The 23,327-nt window shown below is 32.8% G+C and overlaps 1 protein-coding gene across 1 annotated transcript in view; it reads left to right on the forward strand.

Moving 5' to 3' along the window:
• The window catches only part of RyR (Ryanodine receptor), a 1,110,242-nt gene that overhangs the window by 403,920 nt on the left and 682,995 nt on the right, over positions 1-23,327 (forward strand). The window contains exon 17 of the mRNA XM_089598062.1: positions 17,671-17,879. Coding sequence (XP_089454188.1) covers positions 17,671-17,879 — 209 coding nt within the window. The remainder of the gene's footprint in view (positions 1-17,670; positions 17,880-23,327) is intronic.

Genomic DNA, 23,327 nt, shown 5'->3' on the forward strand with positions numbered 1-23,327 from the left:
TGTGATGTCTTAAATAAAGGTCTTACAGGAAATAAGTATTGACCATTCTCGCTATGCAACTTCTTATCAATCTCTTTCCCAAAAAACAGTTTCAGTGCTAGTCCTGGGGTCTGATAAGAGTTGGAATTTTATTTTTCTTTTATTTTAATCGTTTTAAAATATCCACCGAAAATGACACATAGTGCAGTGATGTGATAATACAATTAAAAATCGAGAGACCGAGAATTTGATCAAAGACAGCAGTTCTGGTCATACTCTACAAGCAGTAATGACAAAAACCCAAAAGCCCACATGACAAGAATACCAAATGCAGATTATTATAGTATCAAGGAGACAAAAAGCAAGTGCTAAAGGGTAATGGTCCCGAAATTTATATCTCTACTGGTGTGCATATTGACTATCACGTAAGTGAGTACATAATAAAACTAATTTTATCCCTTACTCTCAAAGCAAGATTGGAGAGGCACTTATTAGGTGAAGATAAGTTTGTGGAAAAGTTTTATTTTGAATATATATTTATTATGTTGCCCACTTCCCTTTTTTTGTGTTTTTTTTTTTTTCATGTAAAATCCGAAACAAAAGTCACGTGAGATAACAGACTTGAAAATTTAGTGGGTCAGAAAAATTTTTGCATAACGAATGTACAACAGAGGGATTTCATTAGTAGGCTTCGTACAGACACAAGAAACATCCAAAAATAACAACTCACACCCATATCGGCTGAAGATCTCAATTTATTATTATTGTTATTTTTTTTTTTTAACGAAAACAGACGACAGATATTTTCAAAATAATATCTCTCCCCATTCACCACCAAACGAGAATACAGCGCAAAATTGAAAAAACCAAGGTAAAGAAGAAAACTGCTCTCTTTTTCTTGTCTTACCTCGTAATTTTTTTTTTTATCTGATTATTATTAAGCTGTGACGTAAATATTAAAATGCAGCTCTGCAACTAAAAGGATATGTTAAACTTATGATAATCAAAAAGGAAGATACGACTCACGACACATATACACATATATAAAAAAAGTAGGAGAAAAAAAAAATTTACTTCAGCGATAATACACAAAAGTCGGAAAGTGATAACGAAAGGCCCAGTAATAATATGATAACCGAAATGCGCAGGCCAGAGCCCAGTAAAAAACAGCGAAAGGAAAATATGATGTAACAAATGTTGGGATTAGAGCTCGAACCAGACGAGTGTGAAAAACTTGACGCTCTGGACGAAAAAACTTAGGCAATAGTAATGGGCTTATTTAATATGATTCGAGCAAAGCTAAAGAAAGCAGAGGAGGTGGAGGCCCCCGCAAGGTGGTTACAGAGACCATTTAAAATTCGCCACTGATAAGTAGAGATCACAGAAATATATCTTGTGACATAGACATAAACACAGGACTTATGAACAAAGAAGCGAGTCTTCTTTTTTGCAGACGAGTCAGCAAGCGAAATACGAGAAAAGCCGGACATAACGCGGAGCTTGAACAGACAAAACAAACATACTACCGACCCAACGGAGCTTGCCAGAGACACCAGAGTGGCTGACTTTCGTAGCATCTTGTTATGAATATAGAGTGTCAAGAAACCCTGGGACATTACATAATCAACAGCTATGGGACAAAATAAAAGATATGATCGAGGAACTTGGAAAATTAAGGAAGCTAAGTTTGTGGAAACGGTACCACAACCAGCTGATAACTACATCAATTGGGCATATTCTGATGTAAATAGAGAAATACTACAGGATAATATAGCACCTACCATGGCCAAATATGTGGAAGATCCACACGCTACACATCACCATAACCACCTACGCAGACCGCATAATGCGAAACAAAACATTCTGCCCACCCTCAGCCATATGATGGGCAACATCCCATTCTTCGACGGGGACTCAGTAAACCTACTGCTGTTCAAGAAAATGGTGTAAATGGTTGTACAAACAATAGGACCGGAAACGAATTTTTTTTTTTCAGGCACCCTCGTGAATAGACTGAAAGGAAAAGTAGTGGAACATTTTCCTCCAAGATTAACGCAGTTGAAGACAGTTAAAGAGTTCATTAGATATCTCTTAACGATTTTAACCTATACTTTCCCAAATTTGAAAATAGATGCTGAACAGAATTTCAAAATCCAAAGTGATAAAACAATTTATACATGGATTACTTCTAACTTTTACTAAGAGAATGGTAAGCTCCAACCTGGGAACACTAGGGGAAGCAATCACAGAAGCAATAAACATCGGTGACCTTAATTTGGGGCACGCTATACCAGTAAGTGAACTGCTCGCATACGATAAGGCATCAACCAAGTGGGGGCCACTAGTAAACTTGGCAAAAAAAGGAGAGAATATAACAGAAATCACTAGTCGGTGAAAGAAGCAGCAGCAGGAAACGAGAAACGCTGTATGTACTGGGACGGCTGAATCAGGTATTTAGTCGAAGAATGCCAAAAAATACCAGAATTGATGAACGACAAAAAGGCTTCGAGAAACAGTAGAAGAGAACTAAAGGAAAATAGCAATTATTGTCAGAGACTGGGACACTATGCTGGAGACTGCCACGCATGCAAGCAAGATAGGAAGGAAGAGGAGGGATAGCGAATCGAGGGGAATAACCAACTCGTAAATAATACCCATACTAACTGAAACGCCTTTTATTATGAGGACAGGAATGATAATTTTCAATAACAATTATAATAATAATTATTACAGAGGCTGTACCATTGCTCAACTGAGCCTTTTAACAGAAATGATAATTACAATGACAGGTATGATAATTACAATTCCAGAGGTTATAATAATTATGGCAACTGCAGCAATGGTGACTCGTACAATAATGACAGCAGCGGTACATTCAATCACTATGCAAATGGCTACAAGAATTAAAACAGCAGAAACGGCTTTAATAGGGATTTAGTGAGGAACGAGCAGTCATAGGATTGGGGCCCATACTAGCGAGAAACCGGCGTATACGCTCCTCACAACAGAAAAGACACACCCACAGCCTAAGACTTTCAAGATGTTCAGCGTGGCCCCCAAACGTTGAACATGAATAAGAGGAAGAGACGTAGAGAAGCATGTCTAACGTGAGAGAATGTATGAGAGAGAAAGAGAGAGAAGCCGTAGAAAACGAAGTAAGAAATAGTGGAGTCAAAAGTCCGTAACAACAGCCCAAGTACTTATGCAGTGAAGAAAAGAATAGAACGTAATATAGTAGAGTACGAAGACACTCCTACACAACGGGGGGGTAAACACATAAGAAAAGGCAGAAAGGCCTGTAAAAAGAGTAATCGGGTGAAGGCGCCGGATACACATGTAGAAAATGATAAACCCAAGCGTTTAGAGTGTAACAAAGAAATAGAGCAGCTTTACAAAATAACTATAAAACTCGCGGAAACAGGGTGCATGCCACCATTGGTCTAGTTACGGGGACCACAGTTAAGAATGGAAAGATGACGTTCAATACTGATACAGGTGCAGAAATTTCGATTATAAAAAAAAAATTTTCTTAGCATAGACATGCTAATAGACCGTAGATATTGAGTAGCTATTATCGGCATGAAAACTCATGAAGCACACAAAATATTGGACACACTACAGGCTCAGTTGTACGGATTAGAGTGCACATCATATGTCACTGGATGCCCCTTCAAGAAATGAAGAAAGGAATATTGTTCGGAAATCTTATAGCCATAAATATTTACGGAAAAATAGTCACAGAATTTATTAATATGAGCGACGAGATAAAATACGTGCTTGTTCTGAAAGTAGAGCTGCTAGATTACAAAAAAATTTACTGAAAGCGCTCAGAAGACGCTAAAAAGGACGATGTCGGAAGCTTGGGGAAAGCAGTTATAAGGTTATTTATTTAGGAAATAAGAAAGGTTGTTTTAGGAAATAAGAAATGACAAAGAAAAAATGGTAAATTTTGCAAAAAACTGAGAGAAGCTAGAGAAACAAAACGGGTGGACAAGATAATGCAACTCGTACACACAGCCGATTGCAACCATAAGGAAATAGAATGTGTGAGAAGACTGATCAAGTCAAACCCTTACGTATTTAGCATTAACGGGGAACCTCTCAAGGCAACACACCTGTAAAAGCATCAAGTTATAAGAACTTTAGATAAACCTATCGTGAAAAAAATATTCAGATATCTTCCAGCAATAAGAGATCAAATGAAAATTGAAATGAAGAAAATGCTCGAACAAGGGATAATTAAACCCTCCACATCTCCGTATAGCTAAAATACCTGGCTAGTGGCAAAACAACTTGGGCCAAACAACAAAGGGTATGAGTAGTCACAGATTTTTGACTACTACTGGAAATACACGAAGACGATGCACATAAGACAGCATTTTCTGGCCCAGACAGGCACTACCAATACGAGTGGATGCTAATAGGGTGCAAAGACTCGCCAAACACATTTCTAAAAGCTATTGCACTAGCACTTGCAAGATTACAAGGACATGAAATAGAAGTGTATCTGGATGACATAATGGTCTTTGCTTCAGACCTTGAGAAATATGATAGATGATCCACATAACTGTTAAACTGGCTAACACCTGCAAATTCCACGGCTGAACCTTAAAAGTGTCAATTCTTGAAAAAAAAGTGAAAGTGCTCGGTCACATTGTAGGCAATGGACCAATAATGACTGACCTAAGGAAACTTACAGTAGCCACTAGTTACCTTTGACCAACAAACGTAAATAAAGTAAGACAGTTTCTAGGATTTGCAGGCTACTACAGAAGATTTATCAAAAACCATGCACAAATTGCCCAACCTTTGTCAAGGCTCTTGAAAGCAGGTACTGCATGTAAATGGGGTGACCAAGAGGAGTAGATGTTTAAACTTTTCGTGGATACACCGTGCAGTGGACCTGTACTCATCGCCCTAGATTTGGAATAACCCTTTACCATCATGGCAGACGCCTCAGATTGTGTGATTGGAGCGATTCTTAGTCAGGGAGAGATCGAAAAAGATAGACCATACGAGTACGCGTCTTGTTGCCTTAAAGGGAGCGAACTCCGCTACCCAACATACGACAAAAAATAATTTGTGATTGTATTTGCAAAAGAGGAAATTACATGATATATATACAGCCACAAGCTTACGGTAATAACAGACCACGGGTCGCTTAAGCACTTTCATTTATCTAAACATCAGACATTGATTTGAACACACTTGAAGCGGAACTGAAAGAGTATGAGTTCAAAGTTATATACCACTTAGGCGTCAACAACAGACCACCTGACACAATATCACGAAACTCAGTACTACAAAAGGGAAAAGTGAATCTCGAAAGGCCAGGCCAAGAGCTATATCAGCTAGCGGACAAACAAGAAAATAAATAACTAGACGATAGCAACGGACCTCTAGTGCGCATATTTAAAATACGAGCAACTTTTAAGAAGAGAATTTAAGGTAATTCTAATACAATAAGAATCTATTGTACTGACTCAGAAAACTCAAACATGACAGAATAGAAAAAGAAACAATACAGTGAGTATTTCGAAAAAGATTAAGATATGGGTACAAAAGGTCAAGAAAACGGTGATGTGGACTCTGAATCAGAGGAACCTAACAAAAGGAATTTGCCACTACAGCAAGTACTAAGAAAGCAAAACAAGTTAGAAACACGAGGCGTTGCAGAGAAAAAAGGACTCATTTTACAGGGATTAGCAGATAGAATATTAGGCTACATTATAAAAGAAACAGGTTTTCGAAAGGAAAAAACTGCTCCAAGCATGCCAGAAATATTACAACAACAAAAAAGAATTACAAAAAGCACGTAAACGACGACGAAACTGTCGACAGATTCTTCAAAAGAAATAATAATAGTTTATCGTAACACACCACAACCTAGTATTTCAAGTAAAAATTAATAGTTAATTACAGATAATCAGAGAAATAATACAGAAGAAAAAGAAGGGAACATAAAACAAGCGAAGAAATCTTGAACAGACATACGAGAAGATCCTAATATACACTATTCATTAGAGAGAAGGTTCGATGAATTGTAGGGTCTAGTAATGATTAACATTAAAAAGCGAGATGTAAGAGGCAGATTGGGGATAAGGATAGATATGTGGCAACTTAGTGAGGTAATAACAATAGATAGCACTATTAACAAGAGAAGAAGTAAACAAATATATACATAACGGGAACAGTATTACTCAGTCAGAGATAAATGAAAACGTGGTACAAAACGAACGCAATGGGCAGCTGATGAAAGTTGCACCCCCAGATAAGTGGCTATAATATTTAAAAGACAAAATGCGAAAAAAGACTTGTGAATGCGGATAACCTGGTTGTATCGTGACAAAAATATCAGAAATACCATTTGATCCACACAGGAACTGTTTGTGTCACAGCCTTGTATAGTTATATGAACTTGATGTCTCAACTAATAAGTTACGAACAGTTCCTCAAAAATCTAATTTATTACAAAAATGCTGAGAGCCAGAAGAATCAGGAAGAATTTGGGAGTTACGAACAATAAGTGGGAACAGAAATTTAACTAATCTGTTTTCTCAATGATTCAGACAAAACATTTGTGTACACTTGACAAAACTGGACAGGATTGAAGGCCATCCAATTAAGTACTTAGAAAGTCTAGCGTTTATGACAATAACATAAGCAGTACCTAGCTAAGAGGTCATAGATGCTCTGCACAAAAGAGGATACATTAGACTGACACGCATGAAAAAAGAAAAAAGCATAGAAAAAGATAAAATGACAAATGCAAGAAGTACAAAAATTATGCACATGTATGTAAAAGAGCATTTCGAAGAAACAGCTCTTAAATCAAATATTAAAAGTGTATTAATTTTCTTAAAGAGGTGAAAGTAGCAAATACAATAGAAACGATTGGGATCATTAGGGACCTAGGTCCTCAGTATAACCCAGTGGGGATACTTTGTCGATACCTTTGAGGAAATATTCAAAGATAATAAACTAGCAGCAATACTTTACACAAACTCTCTAGTTATACCACTAGCAGATTAAAGATTTAAAATCATTAGAAAATACCACGAAGCGGCAATAGGCAAATATAGTAGAATAAACAAGACATGTAACAGGATTGCCAAACACTACTACTGGAGAGATATGTACCTAGATGTGAGACAAATCATCCTGGGATGCATATCGCCCTAAACGAAGGAATTTGTCCGAATTAAAACAAAACAAGCTATACTTGTCACTGACACACCAAGTAGACCGTTTGAAAATATTTTTATAGACTTCTACGGGCCCATCAGTAAACCCATAGCAAATCAGTACACCCACATACTGTCTATGCAAGACTGGCTAACGAAATTTATCATCCTCGCAATCGTGAAAACAACAGCCAAAGGAATGGTTAGAACGATTACAGATAAATTTGTAGCGTACTTCGGGCCACCAGAACATTTATTATCAGACTGAGGCCCTCATTTTAAATGTGCACGCATTTATATAATACCACAGACCGTTAGGCTATGGGACACTCACCACACGAAATAGTTCTTAGACAAAGAGCTAGAACACAATCAAGTATGAAACTATCATTCAAGGGCCAAACTTCAAACAAACATTCCAAAGAGTTTGAGACCCTAAGAGAAATGAGAACCATCGCAGCAATAAACCAAGTTCAGGTGAAATATTGATCGAAGTATTACTACTACCGCAAACTAAGTATAAAATATTTTTTAGAGGAGAAAATGGTTTATGTGCCAAAAAAGCCATCGAAGAATAAATATAATTTACAATATAACGGTCCATATAAAATAACAGGTATTGATTATAATAACAAAAATGTAAAACTTCAAAGAGGCGATGAAATAAGAATATCATCCGTAGAAAAAATCGAAGAAGTACGTATGGTAAAGGCCCTATCAGAAAATGCAAACAAGGTGATGGGCATATAGGCACATACTAAAACATTTGACTTCGCTTAAAATTTTTGCGGCCCCTGGGCGCAGTGCAGAAAAGAGGGATTAATTAGGTTGACGAATAATAAATAGTTGTATGTGAAATTATATAATAGTAACTCCATGTAAAATAACGTAATGTATGACTCCAAATGTATTGTTTTGTATATGAAATAACACTTAATGTAAAGTAGTCTTAAGCAGCTGCCAAATTTACGGCAATATCATATATAATTGTAGTATAAGGCAAAGCGCATACACAATCAACATTGATATATACACAACACAGAATAAGAGGTGACTGGATGATTAGAAGAGAAAAATATTAATGTAAAGAGAACAGCAGTTCTCTACAATAGAATGGAAGAATCAGTGTGGAATACTAAACAACATAAACAACATAGATAACAGAATACATCACAGCACACACACGCACAATTTCAAAGAAGCCTACAGGCTCAGCACTATGTAGTACACGACGAGCTTTGAATGGAAATACATGGCTGACTTTGCCTCATAAACGTGATACCTTTACTAAAGGTCCTTAAGAAAATAAGCATTGATCATTCTGGTGACACACCTTTTTACCAATCTCTTTTTCACGTACTATCAATAAGAATATAACTTTTATTTGGAAAGACTCCCTATAAAAAATAAATTATGAAAAAAATATTTAGAAAGGATCAAGGTAATTTCCTAACCTCAAAATAAGATTAAAAAATTATTTGATCTTGAAAAAAACTAAGCATTCGTTTGCTAAGAAAGGAAAGCTTGTATTGACCAAAAAAGCTATAGTATTCATCTACGTTTTTTTGGGCAAATACTGCTTTTAAAAACTAAGCTATTGGAAGAATAATTAGAATGGGCTTAGGTTATTTTTTAACTTAAAAAAAAAAAACAATATTTGATACATCGTAAAAGAAATTGAAAAGATGTACGTACAGAAAAGAAAAGCATTGATCAAGCAGAAAAAAGTATATAAGTTTCTGCTCATTCACCTCAATGCCTATTTTAGTTACATTTTACTATTTATAGTTACCTATCATAACCTGATAATGAATAAAACTTTTTTTTACAATTATTTGATATCCAATACAAATGTCTTAGCAAGTAAAACAGCTTTTCTTTGTGAAAATACATTTTATCGCAAGTAAGTTATAAGATCAACATTTAGAATTTAGTAAAGTTGTTCATGCTTATAATCTTAAGCAATTAAATAAATCATATTTCACTACTGTGGGTACTCAACATGGTGTGAACATCACTTGAAAGTAATTTATTTAAAAAATTTTTATTTGTAAAACAAATAATATTTATTTTTCATGAAGAAAAGTTAATTGGAAAATTAACAGATAGTAACTATCCTCCTCACAGTCATATTATTTCCATTGCAAAATAATCATTCACTTAACTTTTTTTAAAATTATTTTGCTAATTGAAGTAAAATGTACGTTAGAGTTATGATAAAAGGTACTCTATATTTTTTTGTTTTCGTAATCTTTTGACCTTACCAATACCTTCCCTGTACAGGATAAGGTTTTCTGGCTTAAAAGTTATTAATGTACATAAAATTTTTACTGGTGCAGTATTTATCAACTTTCCTTAGTTACCACTCGTAGCTTGCTTTTAGTTTTGATGAAAAAAAAGTGAAATTGTCAGTAGAAAGAATATGTACAAGGCGTATGCGTTAGCACACACTAGGCTTGGATAGGGTGATTGGAAAGACACAATAAAACACAATAAAATTAAACAACATAAAATAACAACGTTTAATATCACTCAAAGGCCAAGAAATCACAGTTAATATTCACAAAAATAGTAAAGGTCAAAATTATACAGGAGAAAACAAATACTGTCTATAGTCATATTGCAATGGACTATTGAAATATATAAAGGCGAAGAATACAAAGAAAAGATTCAAGTTGAATAGCACAATATGTAAACACGCACTGGCCTTGAGCTCACAAGAGAGTTTGAAAGTTACACGAAATAAATGTGAAAATGAAAGCACTGATATAGTATAAATAATTGAAATATTGATTAACTAAAGACCACTGTCTGTAGAAATGCACAATTGCTGTCTGTGGAAATACACAAGAGTTTCACTGAGTCTTGCTGTTGATAATCACTGGTAGTTCGATGAGATTAACTATTTGAACTGGTCTGCAAATTAAGCAGTCAGCAACTTAAACAAAGCACTAAGTGCACTGCACTGCACAACTGGGTTTTGTCCACTGTATTGCGAGAGTTAATCAGAAGATTTACACTAGCATTTAAGGTGATGTATGCACCTTTGAATGCTAGAGTTTGGCAACGTAAATTAAGAGAGTCTATCTTCGACGAGAGCTGACTATAATATGGCGCTCACAATTCAAAAAGCTTGCCGCGTGAGTACGCACACACACACCTGCAGCGCGCCAAGTTGACCAAGCGCCCACGCACAGAGCGTTGAGCTGACAGAGACTACAAGTGTACACAATGTACACAAAAGCCGGGCCTACTGTCGGTCACTCTCATTTCCAACAGAATATTATATTCTTTTGAACCAGCACGGCGTGCACATTAACTAACGCTGCCCTAGAAATGTACGTAATAAGTTTATAATTTCTTTTTCCTGCCAATATATTAAGAACAAATTTTTAGTCTTGTTAAACTAAATGATGTGCTTGATTTAACATGTATTGCAAGATAAGAAATCTTCTTGTACATTGTTCAATGTTACTTTTTTTATATTTATATTTTTAATTAGTGTTAAATCACCAACGCTACAGTAATTTATATTTTTTAAATACAATTTGCATGTCTTGAATATATATTATTTCGCTTTTAATTACTTCATTTTATTTTACTTATATAGAACTTATAACTCATGACTTATTTTTTAATTTTCATTGTATACGCAGTGTCTATTCACCCAATATTCACGTAAACGTATGCACCTTGCTCGCTTTGCTTTCTCGAAAAAAAAAAAAAAAAATTCAGTTGGACCCTATCAGTACTAGACAGTAGAGTTGTTGACCACGTATACGTATCTTCATTATCCATGTAATGACATGGATATACGGTGTGAGTAAACATTCCAAATTTTATATTATAAATTTATATTTAAGTGGTTACAATTTTTATATCCATATAACCTGTCGTTACTTTTTTTGTGATTTGAAGAAGACTTCTATATTTATTTTCCTTAAGTTTATAATTCTATAAAAAAGTAGTATAATTAAAAGTATCTCTGTATGCGTGTTCATAGATCATTCGTTGAATGATTGTTAACCTTTAAATTCCAAAAATAGAAAAACAGTAGACAAGACCACAAGTTTGACCAAGCAAAATACAAAAAAAATCTGATTAATTTTAGGAGAAAAAACCTTTTTGTTAACGAATTATCTAATGTTACAAAATGTCGTTGAGCTATTTAAGTTATTTACAGGAAACCTGAATAATAAAGAAGTTAAAGATATTAAAATGTCTGAAAGTCAAGTCAAGGTTCGCTTATAAGATATGTTTGACAAGATATCTGAATGCTAATGTGAAGCTGTAGTAGTGAAGTGGGAAGGTAATGATCTATCTAATTTGGGTAGTATTTATTTTTTTAATAAGCATCACTATGACTCTTCTGCAGTCAATAACCACCGTTATTCACGTATAGTGAATTGTGTTAGTAAAAAAAACTAAATGTTATTAAAACACTTGAATCATGACACCTCATTTAAACATGGTATTGTATTTAAGAGATACAACAGTACTTAATTATTGATAAAATTTGCTTGTTGCTGTGCCACTCTGCCCTTTGAATAGGTTTCCTTGTTATTGAGTAATCATGTTTGATATTATTCTGTTTTTTTAGTACTTTTTAATTTTTTAATTCACTACTTTTAAAACCCCTTAATACTGGAGTATTTGTGCAGCTTGTAATATTAACGCGTTACTTTCATTGTTATTAATCTATTTAATTTATAATTGTCCTTTCATGCATTCACCTACATGATTAGATAAGTCTCTATCAAATTTAACACGATAAACTTTGAAGCTATTCTTGAATCACGTGGTTTATTTAATTGTCTTGAGTAAACACTTATACTTAAGTTGTACCTAAAAAATATTAATAATGCTATTCAGAATATTAACAAATCAGTTTTTTTTGCTGGGATAGCATTATTATTTTTATTAGGCTTTTACAGTTCGTCCAGTCGTGTAAATCTCCAAAAAAAACTGTGAAGACAACGATAATGTGAGCTATGAGCTGAACCAGTCTCTTTTTATGTAAAACAGGAGGGTGTCGGTGATTGTGGAGCTAAATGGTCTAATCTTACTTTAGAAAATAAAAAATTTTGTCAATCGTTTAAAATTGCAATCGAGAAAGACGATAATAAGTGAGTTCGGCGAAAGATTATTGGTTTGAATAAACAAATATAAAATTTAATTACACTCAGGTTTAAAATGTCAAATAGTAAGATAGTAAAATAAATTTCATGGTTGCACGCACATTCTTTAACAGAAAATAGCTCAATAAGATTTTAAATAACAATTTAACTTAATGGTGTGCAATGTATGAAAAAAAGATCACAAATTTAGTCTTAAATCAGTTTATTGAAATTTGTGACGCAAAATTTAATACTTTGTTCTTTAGATCTTGCGTTGACTGCATGCTAAAAGAATTAAACTATAAATATTTATCTATTCATATTTTTAAGCTCCTTTATTGTTCAGCACTTGGGAAGGAATGATCATTGATCAGGATGCTGTAAAAAAAAAGATTGCAAGGAAAATATTGTGATGCTTCGAGTATTACCTACCCCGCAAGAACTAGAGGATTCCTACTATACCATATTTCTGCATTTTCTGACTTAAGAAGGTTTAATCCCAAACTTTTATCTAATTCTCATTGTTAATTTGATTACCATTAAAACTCTCTTAAAAAATATAGGCACTATTACTAATAGTCTAACTGGAGTTGTCAAGGCTGTAAAAGATACTAAAATTGTTTTAAAATAGCAAGAAAAGAGTAAAAAGAATACTAACATATGAAAACACCCATATTTAGAAAAAAGTTACATTATATGTAAAAATGGCATAGGTCTTAATTTAAGGCTTGGAAAAGGTTTAACAGATGAAAAAAAAAAAAAAAAATTTCTTTGTAAAACGGCTTTATCAAGTTTTTTCAGATAACGACTTCGTCAAATATGAAAAAATAGAAAAATTTTGCATTTCCGTATAATTTTTATCCTTTATACTGGATAATTTATTATAAGCCTATTTGAATATATCTAAATTTATTTACCCAAGTAATCTCAGTCATTAACGAACAGTCATATAAAAAGAAAGCATCTTTTGTTGGTAGAAGCATAGCTAGTGACACTATTTTTTTAGATACACTAACTAATTTACACAATAATTTGTATCTTACTGAGTTCAAATTAATGTTACCAACCTTATGATTCAAATTATATGAATTTAAAAGTACTTTTTAAGCTGCCCTATAAAATTCATGAAATACTGTTTATAAAATTGCAATAACTTTCATTTTCCTTTATGAAACATAGAACTTGTCGTATCTTAACCAGAAAAAGCATTAGCAAACAAAATAAAAAGCTTATAATTAGGATTATCTCTTGCTGAGTATAAAGTATTTTCTTTTGCTCCTAGTACGAGTTTATAATAAACATCAACATTTGAAGGGACGAAAGCGATCAGAAGAACTAGTGAATAGCAATAACCGCATTACCAGATAACAAATAGAAATTACCGGTACGTTGCATTGCAGTTCAATCGTAAAATTATTTTCTATGAATGCAGCAGATTAAAATTGACCCTTTTATTTGTACAGTGATGCATACACAGTTTAATTATTTAAATTTAAAAATTAATTAAAAAATCTTTGAAAAACACTGCAGAGAATAGTTTTTGATAATGAAAAAAAAAATCAATAAGAAAAATAATCTTTGCTTAATAAACCTAAATATCGTAACGATTACACGAACATTGTAATTATAACAATGGGAATACTTTGGCTGAAAAAAATTTTCAAGATATTTGCAATTTTTAAATTGCGAAATAGTTTTTTCATGCACAATATGCTTGGATATACGTGTTTAACAAAGCCCAATAACAATAAAGTTGGATTTATTACTTCTAGAAAGAAAAGAGGAGAAAAAAAAGAAAAGAGAAAAGAACTAGGAAGAAGCTAAGGACTGTTTTTCCGAGTCCCACCTCACAGATCCGTGTCTCTGGGAGCTTATCGCTAATCTTGTACCAATTAACTGAATGAAAATCTTCAGTCAACCAAAAAATTGGTAAAAGTTATAGATAAGTTAAAAAAGTAGTTTATATGGTCATTTTTGACAAAAATGCATTCAGTAATTATAATTTTATACATGATGATACGTGTATGTAGTGCCTGTAGGACTTGAAACTGACATGCACTGCACTTACGCTGCAGATGACAAAGAGAATACAACGTATTATTTTACTTGTTTTACTATGTCATAATCACTCATAACATGACTATTGATTCTAATATTCTCATAAGATACAGTTATATGGATTCTTTATTTTTTTATCTACAATTTTTACGCATGTAACAGGTCTAAATAGGATCAAATTTTCAGACCGAGATAAAAAAAGCTAATCGTACATAGAATTTAGGCTTTGGTGTTCCAAGAGCTAGTACAATTTTTGCCCACATGGGCGCTTCGATAAATTTTTTTATCCCCTCTAAACAAACTAACATAGCAAATACAAATAAATTGACAAGGATGAGTCTGATAAGTCATGCACGAGACAACAATACTGGATAAAGCTATAAGAATAAACCAAAATATATGAGACAAATCAGTCGTAGACGAAAGCTCAATACGGTATAATACGTCAGGGATGCAGTTTCTTAAAAAATTAAGAAACTATGCCTAAAAGTAAATGCTCTTGATGGCAAATAACTTGTGGCTTCTTTTACTGCCAGTGTAGTAGTATTACAAGAACATGATAAGTTAATAACTTCATCTGCCCCTGTTTAAAAAAATACGATGCTAACTAAATTGTATGGAAATTGACAAGAATTTGAATGTTGGATTGACCACTTTCATAAATAATTGGGTATCTCTCCGTCCCAGTTATAGTGTAATGCTTCAAAATTTTGGTTGGATAGACATTGGAAAGAGAAAGATTTTCATCGATGATGATTTTTATTTTGAGGTTTCAATACCTTTGAGGACTAACGCAAAGGAATGATTTACGTAAAACATAAATTGATTCTTACAAGACCAAGAAATAATATATATTAGTGCTGTTATACAAGTACCTGCAAATAAAGTTTTTAAAAAGTATAAGAACACATTAATTTTAATTGAGTGGATTAAGCCAAAGTTCTATAGCTGTATTAGACAGACGAAAAATTTGTTTGTTCAATGTGATTGCAAAAGACAAACCTATTCCTATAAGTTTCCGCAATCGGAAGCTGCAACAGTATCGTCTATGTCCCTAGCAAGTTTGGATAGTCAAAACATTCAATCTGTTAAGAAAGCCTTATTTTATTACATAAGGCTTTCAGAAAAAATGGGGCTGCTTCTCATGTTATTATTTTTAATCATTGAAATATCAGCAATCCGGAGTTTTCCTTAAACTTACAATATTATTTGTAAATAAGTTTCAATTTTGACACTCGAAAAAACAGTTGTTAAAATTATACAATACGTACAAGAATCTCCAAGTAACCTATCCAGACCTATGATAGATAGTTGAACAATCATAACCCATGTTAAATAAAAAATTTCTTACCACACAAATGCCTCTCATTCTAGTTTACTGCTTTTAGCAAATAATGCTTTGAAAAGTGTGCAAGTGGACGTACGCTTAGAGTTTAAGGCAGAGAGAGATTTTTCGAAAATATATCTGTTTACTATCTTATTCTATACGATAACATCACAAAGTACAATTCTATCAGAAGTAGCATGAGAGAACTTGTTTGAGCACATACATGAAGTTTAAAAAAATTAGGAGTAAAGTCAATCATAATCATGATCAAGTGTTTGATATACATGCAGGTTTTAAGGAATCCTGTCAACAATTATGCGCTAAAAAGTGGGCTATAAGGATGATGAGCTACAAGTATTTCTCTTTCAGACATAATTTTCTTGGCACAATTTAAATAAAATTTATGTCTAGAGCTGTCCTATCATGGATAAGATGGGCAAACAGATGATACTAATTATATTGGAATTGGTAATGTTTAGAAAAACCCCAAAGCTGCTAAGAAGATTTTTGTAATTTCGGAGCTCAAGAAAACTTGGTTAAAAGATTTAATTTTTAAGTAAATGATGTAGTTAATTGTACACTATTTGAGCTCCCAACATTAGCTACTACATGTCCTCAGCATAACAATGCGTTTACATCTTTGCACGCGACCCACAACGTCAAACAAATGAAAAAATTTTTACTTTTATATCTAGAAAAAAGATGCCAACCACTCTTAAAAAAATGTATAATAAAATACCTAATGGAACTTTTTACAATTATTGTCATAAATTAAAGTTTCAATTATTATGATTGTTATTATTCATGTGACTTTTTCCTATTAACATCTTAAGGTTAGGGTATGAAGAAACAACGATTAATTTTAATAAAATAAACACATAATTTTACACAGTGTACGATGTGTGTGAATAAATTTCAGCGTGAAATGCTGCTTAGGTGATCATGTATCATCAAAAGTTATTAATACTTGTTTATTCTACAGTTAGGACGACGAATAAATATAAGTTTTTTCTCTAACAATCCGAAACACCCGCTTACTACAAAATTATTATGTTGGTATACGAGATGTTTACAAAAAAAAGAGAAGAAAAAATCATTTGCTAAAAAGGAATACTTATTCATGATTGATCATTGTCTCTCACTGTACATTAGGCTTATCAGCTCTGTAACTCGCAGACCTAGGGCTATTATAATATCAAAGCTCAATTCGTAGTTTGAAAGGAAGAGAGTCATCTTTAGATTATGGTACCACTTGACATATCAGCAACCATTACTCAGACTTAAGAGCTCAAGGCCTTCTGATGCCACCACTCGATTGTAAAAAAGATCTTTGAATCCCACCACCACTTACGACTCGATTGTGCAATTGCAAGAGCTGTCCCACCACCAAGTAACCCAGCAGACTTATTTTTTCACCACCCCCTCCATCCAATCATGTGTTAGCAAGGCTTAAGTGACCGAGCATTTCCTATCCTTACCAGTGTCCAATGGAGTGATATAGAAGTTCTACAGTTTACTTACTTAGGTATTTGCAAAAGAAACTTTTAACACTATTGTAAGAGCGTGAAGCGAAGCGTTGACATGTTTGACTATTTTTCTCATAATCTACTGACTCAGTAGTGTTATACGTATTACGTACTACTACGTATAATTTTCTACGTGAAAATTTCTTTTAAAAATAATTTTTTTAATTCATAGAATTTTCTATTGGTATGTAAAGTATGTGATTGCTGTTTTTACCTAAGAAAGGTTAGTAGACTTCAAAAGAATTTATTTACTGTAATTATTTGTAAACATGTGTTGGCACATCAAGGCCCGATAAATCACACAAATTTTAACTCTTCAGTCACCGATTATCATACATCACCGATGTACAATCCTTTTGCGTATAGCGAGTTTTTCACTCATAGGATAGTGACCATGGTAGCGGACTAATAATTAGTGCGTAGTACGATATCCATAATTATTTTAAACTACACTAACTTAAATAATTATTGATTCACAGCTCTATTATTGGAGGCAAGTCGTCAACGTCAACTTTTGTTTCGAACCTACAGGGTAGAAAAACACTACGCTGTGAATAGTGGGAAATGGTATTTCGAATTTGAAGTCATGACAGCTGGTTTGATGCGAGTTGGATGGGCTAAAGTGGACTGCATGCCTGGCAGTATGATTGGCAGCGATGAAAATACTTGGGCCTTCGACGGTTATAATGTAAGAATCATACTATTTGTTACGTTAAAAATAAAAACAACGTTACTTCCATTTCGTTAATAAAAATGTACTAAAGTTAGTTAGAAGCTGCAACTTGCTTTAGCTCAAGTGATTAACTAACACTATAATTTCCTTGACCCAGCGATTAAAGCCAATAATCTAAGCATTTTGATTAAGTATCAATACAATTCACATTTAGACAAAAAGCTTTCCTGGTAGAAACGTTACTACATAAACTGGCTAAAATCTCGTCAACATGTTATGAGCCCATTCACTCATGTACTTTTGCGAGTTTCTAGCCAGTTTATGTAGTAATTAGAATTAAAATAGGGTCTTTCGTATTTTATTAGAACTGTTTTATAGTTTTAAAAGGTTAGTATTTTAATTATTATTCAAACTGATGTAAGACTTTTAGAAAATGTTTTATGTATATTAATTTATCAGTCAAAATTTTAATTGATAATATTTAAGTTGTTGATCAACTCAACTGCGAGTCAATACTTACATTAACTTTTTGAATTAGATTTTCTGAAATTGACAATAACATTTAAATATTTTGTGACCTATTCTATTTAACTAAATCAATGTGTTCATCCAATGTACTGTCCGTGTACATAATTACGTACCTATTTATAAAAACACATATAGAAACATACATACATTCAATACACTATCTTATCACATAATCAGATACACATTTCCAGACATACGTGTGTTCAAAAAAGTGAGATTTTTTAACCAATTTATGGCCAATATTAACAAAAGTAACTGAGCACACCAAGAACTATTTACTTATAAATTGAAGTAAAACATTTATTAACTAATTTACGATCTTATTCTAAGTAATATAAAGGCAATAAATGTTAATTCTTAGTATATGTAAAGGCCATATATTTGCCTCCAAGTTAGTACGGAAAAATAGATTAAAATAAGTATTTAAAAGTAAAGATTTAAGTATGTATATGGTTTATAAAGGGAGCTGAGATGTCTTGATAAAAAGGAATGTAAGTAGAACTAATGGAAAAAAGACTAAACTTTCTATTGTTTTTTTAATGCTGCTTATTGCGCGCACTCACTTCATACTTTTTATCATACACATGATTAATATTAAATTTGTGAAAATCCGTAATTGTGTGCATGCTTAAACAATAACTTCATATGAAACTATAATGATGAAAGTATAATCGTTTGGCCCCAAATTTAAAACTTTTTAATTATTCGGACTTTGTTAATTACAAAGGGTAAAATAAAAACTTGACGTTAAATAAAAACGAGAAAAAATATACTCCCCGAATGTGGATCAAAAGTACAACCTCCTGTTTGCTAGACAGTTGCTCTACCACTTGAACTATCAAGCAGCCGTACATTCTCTCACACAATAGGTTTGGATAAGTTCTCGTTCTTAATTTAAGCTATTTTACCTCCAGCTCGATGTTTAATAGGTATGTTACAAAATTATTTCAATGCTTGTAGATAAGAAAGGAATTCAATACTACTCTAAGAGGTGTACAAGCAATATTTATACAATTATCATTTTATCGGCTTATACAAAAATGGTGGCATTTTTATATAAGCTCTCTTAAGACCATCAGTGTCCTCTTGTCAATAAAAAATGTATTCTACTGCGCCATATATAAATCATAGACTCAATGATACAAAATGATGATAGTATAATCTTTTTGCCTCAAAATTTTAAATAGATGAATTATTTGGACTTTGTTGATCTTATAGTGAAAAATGAAAACTTGATTACTTGTATACTTCTTGGAGTAAAAATTTCTTACTTATTTACTAGTATAAAAATCGTTTTCTAATATTTCTATTCAACATTGAGCTGAAGGTAAAAACAGCTTAAATCGAGAATAAGAATTTATTCAAACCTACGATGCGAATGAATGTACGGCCCCTTGGTAGCTGAAATAGTAAAGCAACTGTCCATAAAACAGAAAGTTGTGCGTTTGGTTCACACTCAGAAGAAGTATTTTTCTCATTCTTACTTAACGTCAAGCTCTTATTTCACCCTATATGATCAACAAAGTCCGAGCAATTTGTTTATTCGAAACTTTAAGGCAAAAAGAGTATACTATCATTATTTTACGTCATCGAATCCATGATCTTAATATGGCTCAATAATATACATTTTTATATGAAAAGAAGACACGGATGGTTTTAAGAGTGCTCATGTAAAAGTGCCACCATCTACACATGTGCTGACGCGGTGATAAATATATAAATATTGCTTGTATACGTTTTGAAGTAATATTTTTTTTTAATTAAATGTTTTTATTTATTTTATACTCCATCCCTTTTGAATTTGAAGGGCTTCTGTTACGTTTCTCACAATTTAAAATATTTTTTATCATTAATACCATTAAATACTAATCTTTTCTATTTTTTCTTTCTGTTAAAAAAATTAAATGTAATTAAACTATAGTTATCAAAAAAATTAAATTAAATTATACAATCAGAACTCATAGATTTTTAAGAACAAAATTAACTTAAATTAAACAATCATAATTTATAGATTTTAAAAAAAATTAAAAAAAAATTTTTTTTTTTTTAAACAAATCTATATTTAAAACAACTATTAAAATTGTCTGCTACAGTCATCTTTAATAACCCCTTTTTCCTACTTTTCTCTTTTCACTACTTTTCACTTTCTTTTCACTTCTCTCTTCCTTTCTTGCTTGCTCTTCTCATTGTTTAAATAATTTCCTGGCATTTTCTTTTAGTAAACTTTATAATTAATCTCAACCCTCTTTGGTATTCACACTGAAAGCTTTAATCACCCAACTTTATTGTTTTATTTCTTAGTCTAACCACACATCTCAAAACTTTTGATTCCCTTGTATCTTGGCTTAGAACTTCTTCTATCTCCTTTCCACTTCTTGATTCTCTACAACTCTTCAGTATGTGTCTATGGTCCTCTTTATCCACCTAACACAGTCTACATATCTTTTCTTTCTCTTTTTCTTAGTATTTTTTTCCTTCACACTCATTTCCGCATCTAAATCTTGCTATCAGCCTCCCATCTTTAATTGTAACATCCTTTTTTAGGTACTCCGTTTATTTCTCTGTTTTAGTGTATCTCCATATCTTGTAGTATCTTGAATTTTCTACCTTCTATATTTTTTTTTTTCCTTCTGTTCTTTACTGGCCCTTAGTTTTTTTTTCATGTCCTCCTTAAATTCTACTCCTTTTATGTGTTACGTCTGAACTTCTAAAAGTAAGGGATGGAACTCGTAGACTCGTTCTACGAACAAATAAGTTTTATTTTTGTTCGTCAGGAACCAGCCGTCGGCCCAATGGCCTTATTTGCTTCTACATACAGTATACTTTTCTTTAAAATTGTTGACTCAGCGTTGTGGTGTTAGGTTTCACCAAGCGGTGTGTATGGAGTGGTGTACGCTGTGCTGGTGTCGACCTACTCTTAGAGTTTATGTTTTATGTCATACGGTAGTAGCGTATCTTATTTGTTTTTTTATCTCAGTGTCTATTTTATTTTTTCTCGATGCTCAATCTATTTATTAAGGTGAGAATTATGGGCGATCAATTAGAATTATTAGATCTTAAAATTTTCATATAGTTTAGTTATTAGAATTTTTTTAAATTAAGAAAATCAATGAAATCAATAGCCATGCTGTGTCTTATCTGATGATTGAATAAATTAGTAAAAGCCAAAAATAGTAAATTTTACAAATAGTATAAATAATAAAGTCTCAGATTCACATTAACAATGTAATACAATTTATAGTTTCCTTAACTTAACTTACTTCTATGATCGTTGGTTAGCCACTGCTTGTGCGCACGCAGTCACAAGATCTTACAAGGTTGACCGTAACGATGTTCCTCATCCTACACGAGAGCACTTGTGGCAATGACAATAATTAGGCTTCTGCTTTTCACGTTGAAACCCAAGTCGACAGTCCTTTCTTTCTTGTTCCTTCTTGATTAACTTTTTAGGCAAGTTTACAGTGTCCTTGTTTGCTTGACTTTTTCTCACACAGCTTAGTCACCGAACTTAGTCTTACATTTGCGTGAAATGCACGCCTCTAAGACATAGTTTAATCACCGAACTAAGTCTTACATCCACTTAAAAAACGTAACAGAACTCACTCTATAACCTTTATAGTTACTTTGGAGCAATTGATGAAAGAGCAAAGGAAAATATTGTTCTGTGCAAGGAGTTTTTTTACTCTTGCGTTTAAGGAGGATGCGTCAGGTTGGGGATCCGAGCAACCAAGCCAAGCTTAACCTAATTACCCTCGACTGACACGAGCACAGGCATGGTGCAATAATTTCACAGTAATTGATGGTTAAAACTGCTGATCTCTCGGAATTCACATTAAGTACTTACATATTTCAAGTAGTACGAAATATTAAATTAAAAAAATAAGATAAAAAATTATGTTTTACATATAAATTAATACAATTTGTAAGATGAATTATTATTTCTTGAGATTTCGTCGTTGCAAGTCTTTCGTTTTGAACTCATTGTAGGTGATGTTACGCTACAGTTATGATTGTAGAATCGATTGTCATTTATGAATGGCAGCTCAATGGTTACAATTTTGCGTAGTTTGGTAGGAATGATGTTTGCACTTGATTTATAAATAAGGTGATATCAAGTTGTTGGTCAGTTTTTTTTTTTTCTCTTTTCTCTTCTCTTCCCTTGAGTCACTATATGTTATGATGGTGCACTGTTACTGGAGCATAAGGTAAGGTTGGTAAACATCTTTTATCTGAAATGAGTTATGATGAATTGTTTGCTGAGCGTGTTGATAGAAGTTATTGGGTTATTGGTTTATTATGAGAGAGTTGTCGGTTACTTTACTTCTTAATTGCAGCTTTAATCCGTAATGTTTTGCAGTAGGCGTAGATGCTTTGCGTTTTACAAAGTATCCTAATGGCGTTGATATCTTACGTGACATTACTGCTGGATCCATAATGCTTCATTGACCTTGCTCCATTGCTCGATTGAAATCAAGTGAGAGAAGGTTCTGCAGTGTTGCTGTCATGCCTTTATTATATCGTTTAATGGTGTGTCAAATTTTGTTACAACACTGTAAGATTTATTTTCATTGATGTCTTGCATGCTCGAAAAGCATTTTTTCGGACTATAAGACATGAACTTCATGTTTCAACTTTACTGATTTTTGTTACAACTTTACAGCACATTAGTGTTAAACGAAATAATGTTGAAGGTTAGTGGTTAGAAATACATCTTCAAAACGTAAAATCTTCCGTTGATGGTTTTGCATGCGCATATAATTTGTTTCATCTATACAAGTTGTATGTAATACAATAAAAGAGTATAATTTTTACCAGTAGTGGACGTAAACTTGTAAAAAAATTTTGTAAATTTTATTTGATCGTAAAACTTTTTTTTGTCTTTTTTTTTTGTTTAAACATTTGGGTATTATTGGTAATAAGTTTTTGACGTTGCTA

Source organism: Copidosoma floridanum, unplaced genomic scaffold (assembly GCF_036245765.1).
Source record: "Copidosoma floridanum isolate Cflo_tuat_1 unplaced genomic scaffold, Cflo_Japanese_pri ptg000004l, whole genome shotgun sequence".
Classification (NCBI taxonomy): Eukaryota; Metazoa; Arthropoda; class Insecta; order Hymenoptera; family Encyrtidae; genus Copidosoma; species Copidosoma floridanum.